This window comes from Lithobates pipiens, unplaced genomic scaffold (assembly GCF_037356315.1).
Source record: "Lithobates pipiens isolate NorthernLeopardFrog02 unplaced genomic scaffold, aLitPip1_a1.2 Scaffold_22, whole genome shotgun sequence".
Lineage (NCBI taxonomy): Eukaryota > Metazoa > Chordata > Amphibia > Anura > Ranidae > Lithobates > Lithobates pipiens.
In genome coordinates, this window is record NW_027507784.1 from 303,203,160 (window position 1) to 303,224,732 (window position 21,573).

General features: G+C 44.4%; 1 protein-coding gene across 2 annotated transcripts in view; it reads left to right on the top strand.

Moving 5' to 3' along the window:
• LOC143924809 (glucagon receptor-like) overlaps positions 1 to 21,573 on the top strand; it is a 166,956-nt gene that overhangs the window by 75,081 nt on the left and 70,302 nt on the right. The window contains exons 3-4 of one of the 2 annotated variants that reach the window (XM_077449277.1): positions 3,479 to 3,575; positions 7,882 to 7,989. In XM_077449277.1, coding sequence (XP_077305403.1) covers positions 3,479 to 3,575; positions 7,882 to 7,989 — 205 coding nt within the window. The remainder of the gene's footprint in view (positions 1 to 3,478; positions 3,576 to 7,881; positions 7,990 to 21,573) is intronic. The other variant, XM_077449278.1, reaches the window with a different exon arrangement.

A 21,573-nucleotide genomic window follows, 5' to 3' on the forward strand; every position in this document is an offset into this window, starting at 1 on the left:
CAACCCTGCTTCATCCATCAGGTGAGCCACATGAGAAACAGTGCTGGGTTGCAATATTGCAGAGGATGGGCAGGTATTTCCCGTGTTATGGAGGAGCCATCTTATTGGTTAGGCTAGCCTTATGCCCCATACACACGACCGTTTTTTCCGTCAGAATAGACTCTGACGGTCTTTCCGAGTTCGGAGTTCCTCTGAAATGGACTTGCCTACACGCGATCACACCAAAGTCCGTTTGTTTTGAACGCGATGTCGTACGACGGGACTAGAAAAAGGAAGTTCAATAGCCAGTAGCCAATAGCTGCCCTTACGTCGTTTTTGGTCCGTCGGAATAGCATACAGATGAACGGTTTTCCCGATAATAATTGATTCCGTCGGAAATATTTAAAACATGTTCTATTTCTAGGTCCGTCAGAATTTTCGAAAGAAAAAGTCAGATGAAGCCCACACATGATCGGAATATCCAATGGAATGATTCCGCCTGACCTTTTCTGCCGGAAAGTCCGACCGTGTGTACATGGCATTAGAAGTGACACACAATGATTAATTTCGTTACTGGTCTGCTCAGACTGACTGAAAACAAGCATCTTTGTGGCTTATGCTGTAACTGATTTCATCTCAGCAGTTCAGCAGGGATTGTGCTGTGTGATATACAGGACTTGTTCACACCATGAAAAATTGATTTCTGTGAGCCCTGTTCACACCGTACATCTTGATATGCAGAAAAACACAGATCAGTTGACGTGGTATAACAAGCCCATAGAGTGAATATCTGCAAAATTTTATATAAAATGTAGTCCTAAAACAAAGAGCATCATGGATGCAGAAATAGGATGGCGTATGCTTGCATACCACAGTCTCCATTTGCTTATCTAGAAAGCCAACCAATAACTTGTTCAAGCTATAGGCCTGTTTTCCATTGAAGTGATGGGAAAGTGTAGCATGCATGTGGCACTACAGCTCCAAAGACTTCAATGCGTTTCACAGGTCACAGGGTCATGACCTGCGAAACACGCTGAATGTGGATATTTCATCTTTACTTCACTATTTTTTATAAAATCTTTGAGTGGCTTATCTACACGTTGTTATGTTATTCATACATGCATTATGTGATCTGTAACATTGGCAACATTTTAATATTGGGTTTTAAAAGTTACAGTGATAAAAAATGAAGTTTTATATATAATGTGAAAAACTTGTAGCTTAAAAATGCTAATAACAGTAGCTTTTTCTGGAGCAATTTTGTTTATAAGTACCTCATTTAAGGACATGGTACCTACCAACAAGGAGATTTAACAAGTTTATTACCCCGTTTCTTTCTTCTCTTTTCTGTTTTTGGGAATAACTGTAATGCTAATTGTGAGTCAGGTCTTCTCATCAAACATCAGTATCGGACCTCACAAAGTTCTTTTGACTCAATGGCCACAAATTCCCACAGAAGCTATCCACAATCTTATGAAAGGCTTTCCCATATAGGTGGAGGCTGTTATAGCCACAAAGGAGGGTCCAATTCTACATTAAAGACTACGGTTTTGGATTGGAATATCCAACACCTCAGATAAAAATTCACAAACTTTTGGCTATATAGGGATGGTCCACAGAACCTGGTGTAGCTGTGCATAGTAACCAATCAGCTTCTAACGTCAGGTTGTTTAATTACATTTTGTCAGTAAAGCCTCGTACACATGATTCCGCAGACAAAACCTCAGACTTTTGTCTTTACGAGGCTGAAGGGCGTTGGCCAGGAACTTGTCTTGCATACAAACGACAAGGAATTGTCGGTCAACAAACATGAACATAGTGACGTATTAGACGTACCACGAGCCGATAAAGAGGATGTTCAATTGTCATGCGCCACTCTTTGGTCTCCTTCTGCTAATTTCATTAGTAGAAGTTTGGCGAGTGTTGATTCGCACTTTTCATTTTGCGCTTTTCAGTTTGTTTCCGTGGACGTTCATCAATCAGCCATGTTGCAGAATCGGAGGAGATAACATGATTTCTTGGACCAAAAATTGGTTCCTTTATTAATCGTGACCAATTATGTCATATGCCTTTGCTACGGGAGCTCCAGGAGAATAATCCAGATGATTTTCGGAATTATCTCCGGATGACGGACCCCTGCTTTTACCAACTCTTGGCATTGTTGACCCCCTATATTAAGAAGCAGGACACATGCATGAGGCTTTTATTTTGTTTTTTGGTTGAATAATGATTTGATTTGGTATATTTTCTATATTTTTGGATGCATAGAATGCACTTTTTGGTTAAGTTCTATTGGCAGATAGCATATCTAATCGTATTTGTTTTCTTTTTTTTAATGCACTTACTTCAAATTACAGTTTACTAGTAGGCAGTTACATTTTAAAAAATACAATGTAAAATTAACAAGGGACACCAACATAGTTGTATCTTTGATATAAAAAAACTACGGGAAATATGGTGTTGTGGTAACTTGACCAAAAAAATTAAAAAACATAATAATATTATGCTTGATATCACTAGAAAAAAAAGCCTTTTTAAATACATTTGGCAGAACTCCATCAGTATCATCAGCAAAGCAGCTTCATTATTATCCCATTAAAGAAGAAGAGAATTGTGCGCTGCATTTGGAGATTTCATAATTTTCCACATCACAAATGTTGATTCTCCATTACAAATGCTAGTTTACAAGACCGACCACTTCCTGCTCGTCCATGCTTCCGAGCATGCATGTTTGTACTTTGGACTTTTGTCTGATGGACTTGTGTACACATGCTTGGAAAATCCAACAACAAACATTTGTCCATGGAAAATTTATAAACCTGCCATCCAAAATGTGTCCCTGGAAAGTTGGCCAGCAATTGTCTGATGGAGTGTACAAATGGTCAGATTTTTCGCCAACAGTCTGTCATCACACAATTCCCTTCGGAAAATCCGATTGTGTGTACGAGGCTTAAGGGTATGTTCACATTGGAGGCGGGTTTGAAATCGTGCGAGTTTAGCTGAATTTGCATGATTTCAAACTCGGATTTCATTGCGAGTCGGGGGGGGGGGGCAATTTGAAAGACATCTGTGCGGCTTCATGCACAAATACCTATTGAAATCGCCCCCAAAGTCACCAAAAGTAGTGCAGCAACTACTTTTGGAAATTGGTGCGGTGCTGTAAAGTCGGCGTCGCACCAATTCGGATGGTGCCGTTGCTGGCAATAGGCTGCGATTTGAAATGTCAAATCGTATGTTAAATTGGCCCAATCTGTACGGGGGCCAAAACCTACCAGCTGATTGGTTATTATGCAGAGCTGCACCACATTCTGTGTATATCAGTTTTTGTAATCCCCCCCCCCCCCAGTGTAGGTGCAAAAAACAGGTCTCTGTTCTTGTAACTATTCATTGTGGCACAAAATGTGTGTATACAGGAGCATAAGATCAAGGTCAATGCTGTATATTCAATATATGAGAAATGACAATGCTCTGACTTCCGACTTTTATTTGTCCTGTACAGAGTGTTGCTGGGAAAGTTCTGGAGAAAACAGTTGAAGAGTGGATGCGATATAAAGAAGATTGCTACCAATGGATGACAAGCACTCCGCGTCCTCTGGGTTAGCTGACACCCCTCTTTCACATGTCTTTTTGTCAAGAAAATAGACTTGGAGCTCCGTGGTTTATTTTTTTCTGTAACTGGACAATAAAGCATACAGAAATGGTTTGACATAGCTTTGACCTGATTGATTTTACAATTTTTGAGTTTTCTTTGAATAGATAGGCTTATCTAACAGGGAAAAATCCAGTTGCTTTTAGCTGTCAGCAAGTGCAATTTGCTCAAAGGCAACTTCATGTGTATACTATGCATACAGTGTGTTATTGGTATATATAGGAGGGTTCACAAGAAGAGCAGAAGCCTTGGGTACAGTGGATGTCCAGCTTTAATTATAAAGAATCTGCAATAAATTAGGGAGATCACAATTGGTCAGCAAATCAAGAAGAGCACAATTGGTCAAAACTATGCAGCTTCTCAGTGTTTATTGCAATCCCTATCGATGTCAAAAAGATAGGGGTCTGCTACCTTTCCTAGGGCTATCTGATTCGCTAGACTAGGGGTTTTCAAACTTTCGAAACAAAGGGCCAGTTTACTGCCCTTCAAACTTTAGGGGGTCAGTAAACACTGCCATAGGCTTGGTGGTCAATGGAAGTAATAAAATACATAATTGGTGTCAGTGGGAGACAAAAAAGTAGCACTGTTTTTATGGAATAAGCGCTTGATTTCTTTGGTTACATGTGAGTTCATTACTTTTTTATTAAATTTTTTCTTTTAAACGGATTTACACTATTGTGGCTCCTTATTTTCCTTTGTATGAGTTCAACATTTTGAGCTGGAGTGTACCGATGTGGATTTAACAACTAGTTGGGACAACTATATGAGGAGTCTGACTTGTTACTTCCCTGAAAATCTACACCTGCAAATCTCGCCTTCTAAGTTATAAGCTTGCATGATCCTTCGAATATATATTCGTTTGGATCCATACTATCCGGTAAGCCTTTACTTCTAAAGGTGACGGGAATATCACAGGGTGTCTGCATGCTAGCCTCATTTAAGAAGGTGGATGGTGACTCGTATTTCACGTTTGGATTGGATCAACTTTTTACATAGAGACTTTTAATTCATTTATATTTTTTTGGAAGTGTATTTTTTTATTTCTATGTACTTTTTTAAGAATTTTCACACCTAAGGTGTTTGGGTTAAATTGTACGATGATGCACTAACTAGATTATTCATAACTTTGTTAAGCGCTACACTTTGGTTTGGTATGGTGTCAGTGGGAGGAATTTTGCCCCATAATTGGTGTCAGTGTGAGAATTAGTTCCCCATCTCTGATGCCAGTGGGAGGAATAGTACCCCATTGTTGTTGTCAGTGGATGGAATAGTGCCCCAGGGGCTGGTTAAAGGCAAGCAAAGAGCCACATCTGGCCCGCAGGCCACAGTTTGGAGACCCCGTGCTAGGCGAATGGGGAACAGATCCCCATCCATCTGTTTATGGTAGCATTGGATGTCGGCAGGTGTCAATGGACATCAATGACACCCTACCCTCCATAGAGGGCAGGGGATGGCCCGATCGGTCCACCCATGTAAAAGGGGCCTTAAACGTACTCTTCGAAAAAAAAAAAAAGAATCAATTATCTACAAAGAAAACATCTAAAACTTACCTCCTGTTGTGCAGTCTTTCCTAGGTTCAAGATCTCTATGCTTGCTTAAAAATCTTTAGCATTTGCCACACTTCTGGGCGTATCAGATGTCTGATCGCCCTGGCTCTGTTATGTAGTTCCTCCTGCCTGATCCCGTGTCCTGCAGTGACCTAAGGCAGGCAGAGGAAACCACAGAGCACATTTGGAGAACATGTCAAATGCTGAACATTCTTCAGCAAGCGTGGGTCTTTAAATCCCAACTCCAGGAAACATTAAAAGTATCCCTTGCAATGGGGCTGCACTTGCATGGTGAGGGTCAATTGCTCATTTGGGCCTAAGGGGACAAAGAAAAGAGGATTTACTTACCATATGCGCCACTCTTCTGGGTTGACCAGATCCCGGAGTGTCTTCTTCCTCATGCTCCAGCGATCTAAGGTCCTGATGTGATTAAGACAAATGGGACATTTTACCGCAAGAGCATGGGAGTTTCCATCTCCCGGGGGAGTGGAGAATGAGATAAGTAAGGGTTCATTCACACTGGGCTTAAGAAAATGCCAGTTCCCTTGGCAGGAAAAAAAGCTCATATAGAGAGATTTTGTACACATGTTTAGGCGCGTTTAGGAGTGTTTAGTGTTTTTTGTGCCAAAAAACTTTAATCAAAAACGCAGTGGTACATTTATTATTTTGTAACGTGTCACTTTAATGTGCCTGTGTCCACAGGAGCTAAGTGACTTTTGGCCGTTATGTGAGTCACATGGAAATAACAGTATTACAGGACTGCTCTATGTGTTTATGATGACATACAGTATATGGTTATAGAAAGAATATGTGGCATTCACATCTCAGCCAGTAGTGGTGTCCCCTTGGAAGATAATTACAGTTGTCCTTTTCTTGTGATAGAGCTTTGTGTAAACTCAGCTGTATATGTAATGAGCAGGTTCCAGATGGCTGGGGAAGCTGTGCCATGCCTGCTGCAAATATCAATACTTATAACAAGTATCTTTTTTTTAAATTTAATTATAGATAGATAGTGGTTATGACTTTGTATCTTTACTGCTGCAGAATGCCGTTTCAGTGCAATCACAACATTTATATCTCCCAACTTTAGAATTAGAAGAGAGACTCCATAAGGAAATGAGTGCCTGTGACTGTGGTTAAATTACTCAGAATATTGGATGTGGCTTAGTACACAGACATCAGAAAAAAAATTAACAGCGGACATACATTTAAAACCTGGAGTAAGGCTTTAACCTTTTGCTGGCTGCATAATGAATGTATGCAAGGGCAAGAAAGATGGGCATTAATGCCTAGCCGTTGCAGATATTTGTTTACGGTGGAAGGAGGTATTTTGCTTAGAGTATGCTCCCAACAGTGACCGAGCTGTCATCCAAAGCTCTCAGTCAAGACTTCTGATTGGGAGCCAGCCGGACAGGCTCCCAATCAAATGACCACTATGAGAGCCAATAACAGCAGTCACATGATACAGAAACCATGCCACCTCCCAGACATTGTAGCCCACTTAAAGGGCTACCAGTTACACTTTTGCCCCGTACACACGAGCGGACTTTTCGACATCCAAACTCCGACGGACTGAGTCCGTCAGACTATCCGATCGTGTGTGGGCTGCAACGGACTTTAGCTTCGCTAAAGTCTGACGGACTTTAGAAATGAAGCATGCTTCAAATTTTCCCGACGGAACTCCGCCGGACCCGGTCCCCTTCGAAAAATTTGCTCGTGTGTGTGCTACTCCGACGGACTAAAACCGACGCTAGGGCAGCTATTGGCTACTGTCTATGAACTTCCTACGTCGAATCCAGTCGTACGTCATCACGTTCGACTCCGTCGGAGTTTGGTGTGATGGTGTGTGGTCAAGTCCGTTCGGTCGAAAAGTCCGCCAGAACTCCGTCGGAACTCCGTCGGAACTCCGGCGGAACTCCTTTGGAGGTCTGTCAGACTTAATCCCTCTCGTGTGTACGGGGCATTACAATCTACCTTGAAGGGTGATCCTTAAAGGGTATTTTAAGCCCAAACCCTTTTTTTTTGTCTTGGGAAGTGTAAGAAAGGCTAAGAATTCCTGTCAGGTTTTTAGATTAACCCTCTCTTTGTCCTGGTGACCATTGTCGGTGATGGAAAATCCAACATTTCAAATTGTCACCAGAGAAGAAGTATTAAGGGAATGTTCCCATGGGGAAAGTCTTCTGGAGGCAACTGTCTAAAATAGGGTTTTCTTTCTTTGGAGAGAATGCTTCACCTTTTTGTTGTATTGACAAAACCAGAAAAAAAGTAAAATCTACTTATTGGCAAAAAAAAAGGTAACCTGACTGGTATTAATCACTCCATACTCTAGCCAAAATACAAGCAAACATTTGGCTTTAGATAAACTTGATACCACCCAAGCAGGTTCACTTCCACCTTATTGGTAGTCAACATCCTACTGCTCATAAAACCCACATTCCCCCAACTGGCCCCTCTTTTTCTGGCTTGGTCCCAGTGCAGGTAACCTAAATTTGGTACACACATTGGCCCAACACCCAACATATTTCAAGGGGGTGTTCCAGATTCTTCTAAAATTGAGCAGTCCCACTCCCTATCTCACCCCTTTAACTACAAGAGAGAGATCTAGTATTATTGGCAAAAGGTTTTCTTGTAATGATCATCCTTCATTTTAATTGCGGTCTAGGACCCCCTCAACCCCAACTTGCTTCTCTGTCTTTTGTTTCATAGGGCTGCACTGCAACCGTACTTTTGACATGTATGCCTGCTGGCCAGATGGAACACCCGGGACTATCACAAGTGTATCCTGTCCATATTATCTTCCCTGGTTCCAGAAAGGTATCTTTCTACAACAGATTTGTTTTAAAAATGGAAAAGAAATAAGTAAAATGATAGGGATAGGAATGCAAGTAGTCAACTAATGTTCCTCACTAACATAGATCAACAGCTAAAATCTAGGGTTGGATTTTCTTTAACAAACTTTTTTAACAAATATATAACACTGCAAGCACAAGACATATGCAAATACACTGGTGGAGAAATGGTATATACTGTATAGAAAAAATAAGTATTGTACATTTTTAATTTTGCTGATACAATGGAGCCGTATCAGTTGGTTTAATGAATCCTGGGTAGTTAAGTCAAATAACTCCCATTTGTAGTCAATTCCATGTTATTTTGCAGGGTTGGGAGATTTTGGTATTGGATAAGTAGGGCTGATATTATATGCTCAGGTTAGAGTGGAAAATAAAGTAAAGTAAAGGATTAGAGGAGGCAGCACCAAGCCTCAGAATGTGCAAATTGTGATAACTAGGGATGAGCCGAACACCCCCCGGTTCGGTTCGCACCAGAACTTTCGAACGGACCCCAAATTCGTACGAACGTTAGAACCCCATTGAAGTCTATGGGACTCGAACGTTCGAAATTAAAAGCGCTAATTTTAACGGCTAATATGCAAGATACTGTCCTAAAAAGGGTTTGGGGACCTGGCTCCTGCCCCAGGGGACATGGGTCAATGCCTAAAATGTTTTTAAAAATGGCCGTTTTGGCGGGAGCACTGATTTTAATGACGATTAAAGTGAAAAAAAAAAGTGCAATATTCCTTTAAATATGGTGCCTGGGGGGTGTCTGTAGGATGCCTGTGAAGTGCCACGTGTTTCCCGTGTTTAGAACAGTCCCTGCACAAAATGACATTAAACGGAAATATCACCATTTAAAACTGCTTGCGGTTTTAATGTTATATCTGGTTCCTGCAATATGGTTGAAAATCATTGAGAAAAATGACATGGGTAGCCCTCCCTGCCCATTACCAGCCTATTTGGGTCTTGTACGCATATTAAGGGGAACCCTGTACCCATATTTAAAAAAAGGAAATGCGTGTGGCCCCCAGGCCCTATATACTCAGAACAGCAGTATACAGGCGGTGCAAACAAGACAGGGACTGTGTAGGTTTGTTGTGTTGAGTTAAATCTGTTTGTAATTTTCAACTGGTACATTTTTAAAGTGTAGCTCCAGTCAAAAAAACATTTTTTAAGCTTTTTGGAAAACATAGGGAAGGGTTATCACCCCTGTATAATTTGTTTTGTCGTCCATCTTTTTTCATCTCACTTGCTGTTGTCTCCTTCCATTTGCAAGTAGGAGATGTTTGTAAGTTGGATGTTTGAAAGTAGGGGCCTGCCCTATATGCTCTGCAGAAATGGCGGAACAAGATGTTGGTTTTGCCACAACATTGTAAGCCCTCAAAGTGACTCTTGGTGGGCGCTGGAGCGCCCTGCTGTGAACGATTATATCAAGAATTGTAATTACATGCCATTGTTGAACAGTGGTAGAAAAATTGACCTTTGGTGGTTGTGGTGCTGGTGCCACAACACTATAAGTCCTCACCGTTACTCTGGGTGGGCACAGGAAGGGGCCCTCCTGTGAAATATCATATCAAGAATTGTAATTACATGTCCCTGTTAAACAGGGGCAGAAAAAATTGGCCTTAGGCACTGCTGCTGGTGCCACCACACTGCAACCTCTTCCATATACTCTAGTTTTATTGCAGAAATTAGCCCTGCTGCAAAGCATTGCATCAAAAATTGTACTTAAACGCCCCTGTTAAACAGGGGCAGAAAAATTGGGCCTTAGGCACTGGTGCTGGTGCCACCACACTGCAACCTCTGCCATATACTCTAGTTTTATTGCAGGAATTAGCCCTGCTGCAAAGCATTGCATCAAAAATTGTAATTAAACGCCCCTGTTAAACAGGGGCAGAAAAATTGGGCCTTAGGCACTGGTGCTGGTGCCACCACACTGCAACCTCTGCCATATACTCTAGTTTTATTGCAGGAATTAGCCCTGCTGCAAAGCATTGCATCAAAAATTGTAATTAAACGCCCCTGTTAAACAGGGGCAGAAAAATTGGGCCTTAGGCACTGGTGCTGGTGCCACCACACTGCAACCTCTCCCATATACTCTTGTTTGATTGCAGGAATTAGCCTTGCTGCAAAGCATTGCATCAAAAATTGTAATTAAACGCCCCTGTTAAACAGGGGCAGAAAAATTGGGCCTTAGGCACTGGTGCTGGTGCCACCACACTGCAACCTCTCCCATATACTCTTGTTTGATTGCAGGAATTAGCCCTGCTGCAAAGCATTGCATCAAAAATTGTAATTAAACGCCCCTGTTAAACAGGGGCAGAAAAATTGGGCCTTAGGCACTGGTGCTGGTGCCACCACACTGCAACCTCTCCCATATACTCTTGTTTGATTGCAGGAATTAGCCCTGCTGCAAAGCATTGCATCAAAAATTGTAATTAAACGCCCCTGTTAAACAGGGGCAAAAAAATTGGGCCTTAGGCACTGGTGCTGGTGCCACCACACTGCAACCTCTCCCATATACTCTTGTTTGATTGCAGGAATTAGCCCTGCTGCAAAGCATTGCATCAAAAATTGTACTTAAACGCCCCTGTTAAACAGGGGCAGAAAAATTGGGCTGATGGCATCACCCAGAACCAGAAATGTTCTTCCAACATATCAGCGGAGGAGGAAGAGGATAGACAATCAACATAACAGGACAGTCACTCAGCATCAGCATTGGCAGTCTTGAAGGGATATGATATTTCAAAACAAATTATTCTGTTACATCAGCTTCAGGTGCTTGGTAGCTGTGGGTGATCCAAGACTGATTCATCTTGATGAAGGTCAGTCGATTAACTGATTCGGTGGACAGGCGCACCCTGTGATCGGTAACAAAGCCACCAGCAGCACTGAAGGTGCGTTCCGAAAGAACACTGGATGCAGGACAGGCCAGTAGCTCAATTGCATACTGTGCAAGCTCTGGCCAGTGATCCATCCTCAAGACCCAGTAAGCCAGAGGATTTTCGGTGGGAAAGGTGTCCAAGTCTGACCTTGCCCCTAGGTATTCCTGCACCATGTAAATTAGACGCTGGCGATGGGTGCTGGAACCGATCATACCTTGGGGCTGCGGACTAAAAAATTGTCTGAAAGCATCAGTCAGACGGCCACCTTCTCCACCGCTCCTTTTGACCGATGCCTCAGCAACACGTTGTCCAGGACCAGGAGTTTGTAACCTCCCAGTCTCTGGGAACGCGTTGCACAGACCTTTCTGCAAGGCCTCCCGGAGATGTCTCATCCTCTGCTCCCTCTGCGATGGCAAGATAAGGTCGGCAACCTTACCCTTGTACCGTGGATCAAGGAGAGTGGCCAGCCAGTAATGGTCCCTCTCCTTGATCCGAAGAATACGAGGATCCTTCCGCAGGCTTTGCAGGATCAGGGAGGCCATGCAGCGTAGGTTAGCTGAGGCATTCGGTCCAGAGTCCTCTGGGTCACTAAGGACAACATGATCCGCAGCTACCTCCTCCCAGCCACGTACAAGTCCACGTGTTTCTTGGGACTGTAAATCATCCCTACAAGACTGCTGCTGCTGATGCTGATGCTGAGTGCCAGCCTCCACCTCCATGCTGACACAATCATCCTCCTCCTCCTCTTCCTCCTCCTCATCCTCTTCCTGTGTGATGGGTGGCACAGCAGGAACACTGTCTGGATAAAGGGGGCCTTGAGAGGCAAGGAAGTCCTCCTCTTCCTGCCTCTGCTCTGCCTCAAGTGCCCTGTCCATTATTCCACACAGCGTATGCTCCAAGAGGTGGACAAGAGGTACAGTGTCACTGATGCATGCACTGTCACTGCTCACCATCCTTGTGGCCTCCTCAAACGGTGACAGGACAGTGCATGCATCCCTGATCATGCCCCACTGGCGTGGTGAGAAAAAACCGAGCTCCCCTGACCCTGTCCTGGTGCCGTAGTCGCACAGGTACTCATTGATGGCCCTCTGCTGCGTGTGCAGCCGCTGCAGCATGGCCAATGTTGAGTTCCATCTGGTGGGCATGTCACATATAAGGCGGTTCTTGGGCAGGTTCAACTCCTTTTGGAGCTCAGCCAGCCGAGCACAGGCATTAAATGATTGGCGGAAATGCACACAGACTTTCCTGGCCTGCTTCAGGACATCCTGTAAGCCGGGGTACCTGCCCAAGAACCGCTGCACCACCAGGTTAAGGACGTGAGCTACACAGGGCACATGGGTCAGTTGTCCCTGTCGGAGGGCGGAGAGGAGGTTGGTGCCATTGTCGCAAACCACCATTCCTGGCTTAAGCTGGCGTGGCATCAACCACCTCTCGGCCTGCCCCTGCAGAGCTGACAAAACATCCGCCCCAGTGTGGCTCCTGTCCCCCAAACAAACCAGCGCAAGCACGGCATGGCATCGTTTTGCCTGCGTACTTGCGTAGCCCCTGGAACGCCTACGGAGCACCGCTGGTTTTGAGGACAGAGCACTGGAAGAGGCCATGGAGGAAGAAGAAGAGGAGGGGGTGGAGGAGAGAGGTGTGTCACAACCAATAGTAGCATTTTGGAGGCGTGGTGGCGGAACAACCTCCAACACTACTGCACCTTGTCCTGCATCCTTCCCAGCTGCCAGAAGAGTGACCCAATGGGCCGTGAAAGACAGGTAACGTCCCTGTCCATGCCTGCTGGACCATGGGGTCAGCGGTAATATGCACCTTACCGCTGACCGCCCTGTCCAGCGAGGCAAGGACATTGCCTTCCACATGCCGGTAGAGAGCCGGAATCGCCTTCCGTGAGAAAAAGTGGCGTTTGGGGACCTGCCACTGAGGAACCGCACATTGTACAAACTCACGGAAGGGGGCCGAGTCTACCAACTGAAAAGGCAGCAGTTGAAGTGCTAGCAATTTAGCCAAGCTAGCATTCAACCGCTGGGCATGTGGATGGCTGGGAGTGAACTTCTTTCGCCGGTCCAGCAGCTGGGGCAGGGACATTTACCTGCTATAATCGGACGTGGGTGTACCGCTAGCAGAGTTCCCGGAAGCACTTGGCTGTGACACACCTAATTCTACACCTTCATTCCTCTCAGAGCAGGTTTCAGAGAGGACTGAAGGTCTAGTGGGGTTGGAGATGCCAGCTGATGAGGAGCAAGGAGAGGTCCGCTTTGTTCTTTGGTGTGGGTCTTTGAGGTACGCTTGCCAACGAGCTGCATGGCAGGTCAACATATGTCTGGTCAAGCATGTGGTGCCCAAGCGGCTGATGTTTTGGCCACGTGAGATACGCTTGAGACATATGTTGCAAATAGCAGCGGTGCGATCTGATGCACTCGTCTCAAAAAAGGCCCACACCAAAGAACTTTTAGAATAACGCGCAGAGGCAGCGCTCTGCACAGGCAGAGCTCTGCGGTGTGATTCAGTCGGTGTGCTGCCCCTAAGCTGGCCCCCGGAGGGCATCCTGCCTCGTTGGACATGTGCCTCCTCCTCCTCCTCCTCCTCCTCCTCCTCCTCCTCCTCCTCCTCCTCCTCCTCTCTCCTTCCAGGCACCCACGTGGAGTCAGTGCCCTCATCATCCCCTCCCTCTTCATCGCTGTAGCAAACCTGGCAGTATGCTGCAGCTTGTGGAACATGACTGCCAGATTGCTGTCCTTCTTGAGCATCCCCTCTCTCTGCGCTCACGCTACTGCCTTCCTCTAGCTGAGTGTCATCATCAGAGCCCACAAAACACTGGGCATCCTCCTGGAGCATGTACCCAACACTGTGCTCAAAGAGTTCAGGAGACTCCTCAGGAGGACGTGGTGGGTCTAGGGAAGGAGTCACTGATGATGACATTGAGAGGAGGGAAGACGATGCGTTGGCAGCTGCTTTTCTAGTACCCTGAGACTGGGTGAGAGAGGATGAGGAGGATGAAGAGGGCTTGGTCATCCACTCTACCAAGTCGTTGGCATGTTGTGGTTCAACATGTCCAGCTACCGAAAAGAAGGACAAGCGTGTCCCATGGCCACGTGCTGATGACAATGCACCGCGTCCACGACCAGCACTGTCTCTAGACACAGAGCCTGCTTGCCCTCTTTTATCGGCTCGCACCTGTCTGCCTCTCCTTGCTGGCTTTCCAGACATGGTAATGGCCTGAAGGGAGTTGGGTAAAAAAGCAGTTGGGTAGTGTATATTGTGCTAGAGGCACACAACACCCACTAACTCCTGCAGATGCCTTTATTATAGAACACCAGAGATAAAGGGGTATATACAGATGTATACTGTGCTGTGCTGGAGGCACACACAACTTCCAATAACTCCTGCAGATGGCAAGTGGTCTCAAATAGAGAAGAGCTATGTAGGTGGATATAGCGGTATGTACTGGGTACAGAGCACGCAGACAGCACGCACTATCTCCTAACACTACTGACTGCAAGCTCTATTATAAAAGATAGATCACTAGCTATATAGGTGAGGTGAATATAGCGGTGTATACTGCGGTCAGGGCACGCAGACAACAACCACTACACAACAGCAAGATCGAAAATCGTCCGAAAACGATCGGTGTGTACTGTGTTGAAGGTACACAGAACACCCACTAACTCCTGCAGATGCCTTTTTTATAGAACACCAGAGATAAAGGAGTATATACAGATGTATACTGTGCTCTGCTGGAAGCACACACAACTTCCAATAACTCCTGCAGATGGCAAGTGGGCTCAAATAGAGAACAGCTATGTAGGTGGATATAGCGGTATGTACTGGGTACAGAGCACGCAGACAGCATGCACTATCTCCTAACACTACTGACTGCAAGCTCTATTATAAAGATAGATCACTAGCTATATAGGTGAGGTGAATATAGCGGTGTATACTGCGGTCAGGGCACGCAGACAATAACCACTACACAACAGCAAGATCGAAAATCGTCCGAAAACGATCGGTGTTGTTAGGTGTGACTACTGCAAGTCACCTATTCATAAGTTATGTTACCGTTTCCCAATTATTATTAGAGTCTTATCTAAGCAAGGAGACACGGAAAAAGTTCTCAGTATGTCTGCTCAGACGGTCGCACTCACTCACTCTGAGGTCCTTTATTATCACACAGGTCTTATATACACAAAGGAAAGACAGGCGTTAAAAAATGTTGAAACAAAACAACTTCTATAAAAGGCAATTTCTAAGTGTCTTCTGCTCTTAGAGCTGATGCAGCAGTTGACCCTTATGACATGGCTTCCTCTTTGTGTGTACGTGACTGCACCCATCCGGCCTTTAAGAATGATGTCTTTAAAACAACTGAAAACAGACGAGATAAGCATTTAAAAGAAATATACTGTCAACCATTTTTATTCTTATACCTTGATCCTCACAACTTCCCCCTTTGACATCACCCCTCCCTCTTACCCTGGGTCCACCTGAACAAGTTCTAGTCGGCCTATGTCCAAAGTACTCTCCCTGACCGCGAGTTGTCAGAGGGGTATACACCCATCCCCCTGGATAGTACCAACATCTAAAATTCAGGAAGAGTGGCCTTTCTGAAAGATGGGTGATGTCAAGAAACTAAATCCACCTATCTTATCCAACTTATCAACTTACAAAAGTTCCATCTTTTCTACAGCATTTACCTTGGCTTTCTTGCAAAAGCACATAAACAACTTAAAACACAAATAAATGAGAAATATGAATATAAGCACTACTATAATCGTCATTGCTGCCTTCTTGAACCAAGAAAATAACCCTGAGAAACTAAAAGTTCCACCAAAAGGATCCCAGTCACGGCCAATATTACGGGCCTTCTCCTGTAGATCCTTTACTTCCGTGCGGTGTCGTGCAATGATGTCATAATAGTCGGGTATCTCGATGCTGGTGTTATGTATCCAAGTACAACATTCATAGTCTTCTGTAGCCTCACAGAGTCCTGTTAATGCTGCACTCATACTTTCAATCGCTAACTCATGTAATTCTATTTGTTTTGTGATGGCTCTGGTCTCTAGATTTAACTTAGTAATGTCATCAGAGTTTTTCTCCAAAATATCATTAATTATTCCAGTATAGTTATTTAGTCGCTTCATTAAGTCTATACCCCATCCTGTCCAGGACGGGAACCAAGCCCATGCCATGTCCTGCTCTAAGAATATTTCTCTCTTGCTACGATATCTGAGGGGATATCTGGGGTGCATACTAGCTTCTAGTAGGTGATCACCTCGTTCATCACCCACTACTCCCATTACTGGTACCAAACTTGCGAGGTAGCACCATCCCTGAGCCCTTCTAGGTATCCAGGTATAACACTTATCCCCACAACAGATGTATATATTGTTTCCTAGAGCTACTGATCTTGAACTGATATCATTTCTATAACGAGAGGTGTATCCATAGAGGGATAAGTTGGATACTAACCACCTAACATTATTATCCACAATGTTAGTGAGGAAGTCAGATAATGTCTGGTGTGTGCTGGAATTACTGGGGTAGAAGCTTCCATTTAATACGACAATGGACAAATTAAACTTGCTGTCTTGGCATTCTCTATTTCCTCCCGTTGTGTTCCCTAAGTTGAAACACCAGGCAGGGGGAAAGGCGAGACCATTTGATTTAAACATTACTGTCTTGCTGGTATTTGTTCCAGTTATGTTAATGCTACTGTTAGCAAGGTCAGTATAATTTATAGGAACTGCCATCAGTGGTATGTTTGCTGTACTGGGGTGTAATTTACTGCAAATCCAACATTTCTCATATCCTGACTTCCGAGCATAAGCATATTTAAACTTCAGTAATAACATTTTTTTAGAAAATCCTTCATCCTTGTGAATTTCATTCTGTGAGGTAACCAAACTATTGGTCAGGATTACTGAAACAAAAAGAATAAAAAGATACATGTTGTCATTTGCCAACTGGCTCCTTTTTACAGTGTGAAGCGTGGATCCAGGCTGCTTTACCCTCCAACTTGACCGATGTGGGAGTGGTCAGCAGTACTTGATATGGTCCTTCAAACCGTGGCTCTAAAGCTTTTCTGGTATGTTTCTTTACATAGACCCAATCTCCGGGGCTCAGCGAATGAGTACCTGCTATTGAGTTAGGGTCTGGAAGAGAAGAATACACACTTTTGTGGATCTTAGTTAGATGCTGTTGTAATTGTATCACATATGCAGTCAAACTATCACATTGCAATTGCATACTCTGTGGAAAGTATAAACCTAGTCTGGGTGCATTCCCAAAAAGTATTTCATATGGGGATAACCCTGTTTTTCCCGTTGGAGTATACCTTATGGAGAACAAAGCTAAAGGCAGACATTCTGGCCAAGGTTTATTTAACTCTTGCATAGCTTTTTGTATTTTTAACTTTATTGTCCCATTTACTCTTTCTACTGATCCTGAACTCTGTGGGTGGTAAGGGGTGTGGAAACTTTGTTGAACCCCTAACATAGCCATTACATTCTGCATGATTTCTCCTGTAAAGTGCGTTCCCCTATCTGATTCTATGGTTTCAGGAAGACCAAACCTAGGTATTAACTCTGTGATCAGTTTCTTCGCTGTGGCTTTCGCTGTAGCTGATTTCACTGGATAACTTTCTGGCCAGCCTGAAAATAAGCAGATGCACACGAGACAAAATTCAAATGGGCCGCTCTTAGGCATTTGGATATAGTCAATTTGCAGTCTCTGAAAGGGATACTGGGCCCGAACCTGATGTTTACGTGGGGTTTTCACTCTCTGTCCTGGGTTATTTAACAGACAGATTTGGCATGCAGCACAGTAGTTCCTTGCAGTACTACTGAATCCAGGGGCTAGCCATCCTTGGCTTACAATCCTATACATAGAATTGGAGCTGACATGAGTGGGCAAGTGGACAGCCGCTGCCATTGCTGGGTATAGAGAGGCAGGTAGGCATATTCTGCCTCCTTCCCTCCATATATTGTCAAGGCCTGGTGCTGCTCCCATTTTTACCCATCTATCTTTCTCGCTCTCTCCTGCTTGCTCCTGTAGTTTACTCATCTGCTGCCATGTTGGTTCTGGGATGCTCACCTTTACCGTAGCTAAGGTCTCAGGGCTTACTTCCCCTAGAGCTGCTTGTTTTGCAGTTAAATCTGCAAATGCATTTCCTTTTGCCTCAATTGTTTTTGCGCTCGTGTGTGCCGCTATCTTCATAATGGCTACTCTTCTAACTTTTTGAAGATTGTTCAGGACTCTTTTGATTCCTTCACCATGTTTAACAGGTGTGCCTGCTGCTGTAAGGTAACCTCTAGCTTTCCATATGTGGCCATAATCATGTGCAACACCATAAGCATAGGCAGAGTCAGTGTAAATGTTCCCTTCTTGTCCCTCTAAGTGTTCTAAGGCTTTTTCTAAGGCCGTTAGTTCCGCTTCTTGTGCCGACATGTGTGCTGGTAATGACTTTGCCTCAATTACCTGTGTGTCCGTTACCACAGCATAACCTGTGTGATATTTACCTTTGTCATCGGCAAATCTACTACCATCTATGTACAGTGTATGTTCTGCATTTGCAATGGGTGTGTCTGTGACATGTGGGAACCCCGTGATCTCTTGTTCCATAAGTTGAAAACAATCGTGTTCATCAGATGTTATGTCATGAAATGAAAGTGTGTCAGAATCCTGAGTTTCTTGTGCTGTGCCTTCACCATTACTCCCCCCTGTCAAATCTGTCTGTAAGGGTAGAAGTTGTGCTAAGTTAAAGGAAGTGCATCGCTGGAAGGTAACATTGGGAGGTAGGAGCAAGGTGCATTGCAGACGCAGCTGCCTCGCCATTGATATGTGCTTTGGCTGAACTTGTGACAAGATGGCGTGTATGTCATGTGTGGTATGTACCACTACAGGATTGTCTAAGACAATTTCTGAGGATTTGTCAATGATAATTGACACTGCTGCGACTGCTCGTACACAGGACGGTGATCCTCTAGAGACAGGATCGAGAGCCGCTGAGAAATATGCTACCGGCCTTTGTTTGATGTGTTGTTGTGTCAACACCCCTGTTGCGTGTCCCGTGATTTCAGCAATGTACAAATGAAATGTTTTGGTATAGTCAGGGATCCCGATCGCAGGTGCCAAAATTAGTAACTTTCTTAAGGTGCTAAAAGACTTATGACCTGCTTCTGTGAGTACATAGGGTACTATTTTCAAGCAATCATATAATGGCTGCATCAGAGAACTGGCATGTGGTATCCATTGTCTACAATATGATACCATTCCCAGAAACATACGAAGTTGCTTAAAGTTGCGTGGGACATTCATTTGTCTTATGGCCTGGACTCGTTCTTCAGTGAGGTGTCGAGTACCCTGGGATATACAGTGGCCCAAAAAGACAACCTTTTTCTGGCATACCTGTAACTTAGTTCTATTCACTTTGCACCCTTTTTCAGCCAGGAATTGTAACAATGATAGAGTGGCTTTTAAACAAGTATCGTTATCCGGACAACATAACAATAGGTCATCTACATATTGCAACAATACACAAGTGTCAGGTGGTTGCCATTCCCTATTTTTACTTTTAAAGGTTTAGTCAGTGGGGCATCGGACAAAAGACCGTCATAACCACTTATGGGTATGGTGTCACGGGATGTCATGTGTGGAGGGACTACTGAATCAGATAATAAGCTGCGTGATGCTCCTGTGTCAACTAAACAAGGAATATGTTTACCTTCCACCTTCATCAACATGTGGAGCATTTTATTCTCTGATTCAGCTAGGACTGGGGCAAGTCATGCGGTCGGATCGTCCCTATCGTTGGTACGCCTCTGTCTGTAGTCCCTCGTGTCTCTGTCCGTGTTTCCTTCCTGTTCGTCTTTTATTCTTTTCCTACAGTCTCTTTTTATATGTCCCACCTTGTTGCAGTAATAACAGGTAAGAGGTTTACGGGAGGAATTCCCTCCTTCATTGACCCGGGCAACAGTGTTAACTCCCGGTGTCCTTCTGGGTTTAGCTTCTGCTAAATCAGCCTCTATGCCTTGTGCTTTCTGCAACAATGTTCCTCTGTCCCATATGGCTCTCCATTCGGGAGTACATGCCTTCAATTTGTCACCTATTTGGGGTACTAGTCCTTCCATAAACTGTCGATTGAAAGCCCTAATGGTGACGGGTAAGGCTAAATCTAGACCTTCGTCAGCCATCATGCTTTCCATGTTGAGGTAAAATTCTGTAACAGTCTGACCTGGGGCCTGTTTTATGGGCGCTGTCGAACCCCTTTCCTGCTGTTTCCCTTGGCAAAATTCTCGTAACTGATTAATAAACAGGGGTCTAGAGTCTATATGACGGGGGTGTATTCCTGGTGGATCTGCCGCTGGATCCCCTTGTGGTCTATGTGGAGCAATTTCATTCATAAATTGATTAAACATCGTCAGTGTCATTTTATGTCTACACAAATCTTCCCCATCTTGCCAAGCTGCTTCATGTGTGTCTAGTAATTGTGTCACGAATCTACAGAATGCGGCAGGTTTTGCTACGGGATCAGGAGCATTCTGTATTAATGCCATAAGAGTGTCAGCCGACCAAGGTGTCCATGTCCTCAGAACGACTTGTCGAGTCACTGTAGGTGGCTGTCCTGCTTGACCCGCATTTGGATTATTTACTTGTATTACCCTAGTCCGACTGTGGACTGGAGCTACGGACTCTGGTCTTTGAGCTCCGCAATGTACACATTCCTGTGCCCAGTCTGTATTCTGGGTACCGCATACTCGGCATACCCATCCTCTTCCTCTTAAGGAAGGATAAAGTTTTGGTCTTTCGCTACCTGGTGTGGTAGTGGTATAAGGAGGTGGAGTACCTTCCGTTTTTACTCCATCCTCGGGAGCAGAAGGGAGACTCTTGCGTCGGACCTTCATATCCCATCCACCCTGTTCATGACAATACTTCCATCCCTCCTCTTTAGCCCTGTTGGAAACCTTAATTAAACATTGTATTTGTGATACCCATCTGTTCTGCAGGACCTCCCCCTGTCTGTCTCTCTTTATATTCCCCCAACCTTCTACACTTAGCCCATTTTCTCCATCCATTCCAAATTTCTTGAGAACCCTATTCGTGCCCTGTGCCTTGTCCTTCCCATACAACATTGTAATTATGTCTTTAACAGCATAACATTTCTGAGATTCCTCCTGGGGTTTACCATGTGTCTGGCCCATTTTGACAGTCCTGCCTAGGTGGCGTTTGGATCACTTACTAAGTGTCTCGTTGCCTTCTCCTCCTAGGGTGCCAAAATACTAAAAACCTCTCCTGGATGAGATTTCTGAAATCGAATTACTTTATATGCTAGCCAACTGACAAATATTATGACCAGACTGACGGCTACAACATATACAAGCATTCCTTTTGGTGGCCAAACACATATAACTAGATCTCCGGACTTTGTGGAGACCTTATTCCCTTCCCATTACCATGGAATCTCTCAGCAATCGTTTCTTATTCCTGCTTTATTGAGGCAGTCAGGACTTATACTTTCAACCCGTTTTTAGGCTCATGAATCAAAAAGCGTATATCAAACTTAAGTGTCGGACCCCCAAGTACTCTTACGAGTTAAGGGCGCATTCCGTTACCCATTGGGATGATATATGTTTCAATTCACACCATACAAACAGGGCTTATCTCAGTCACAACAGACAGATGAC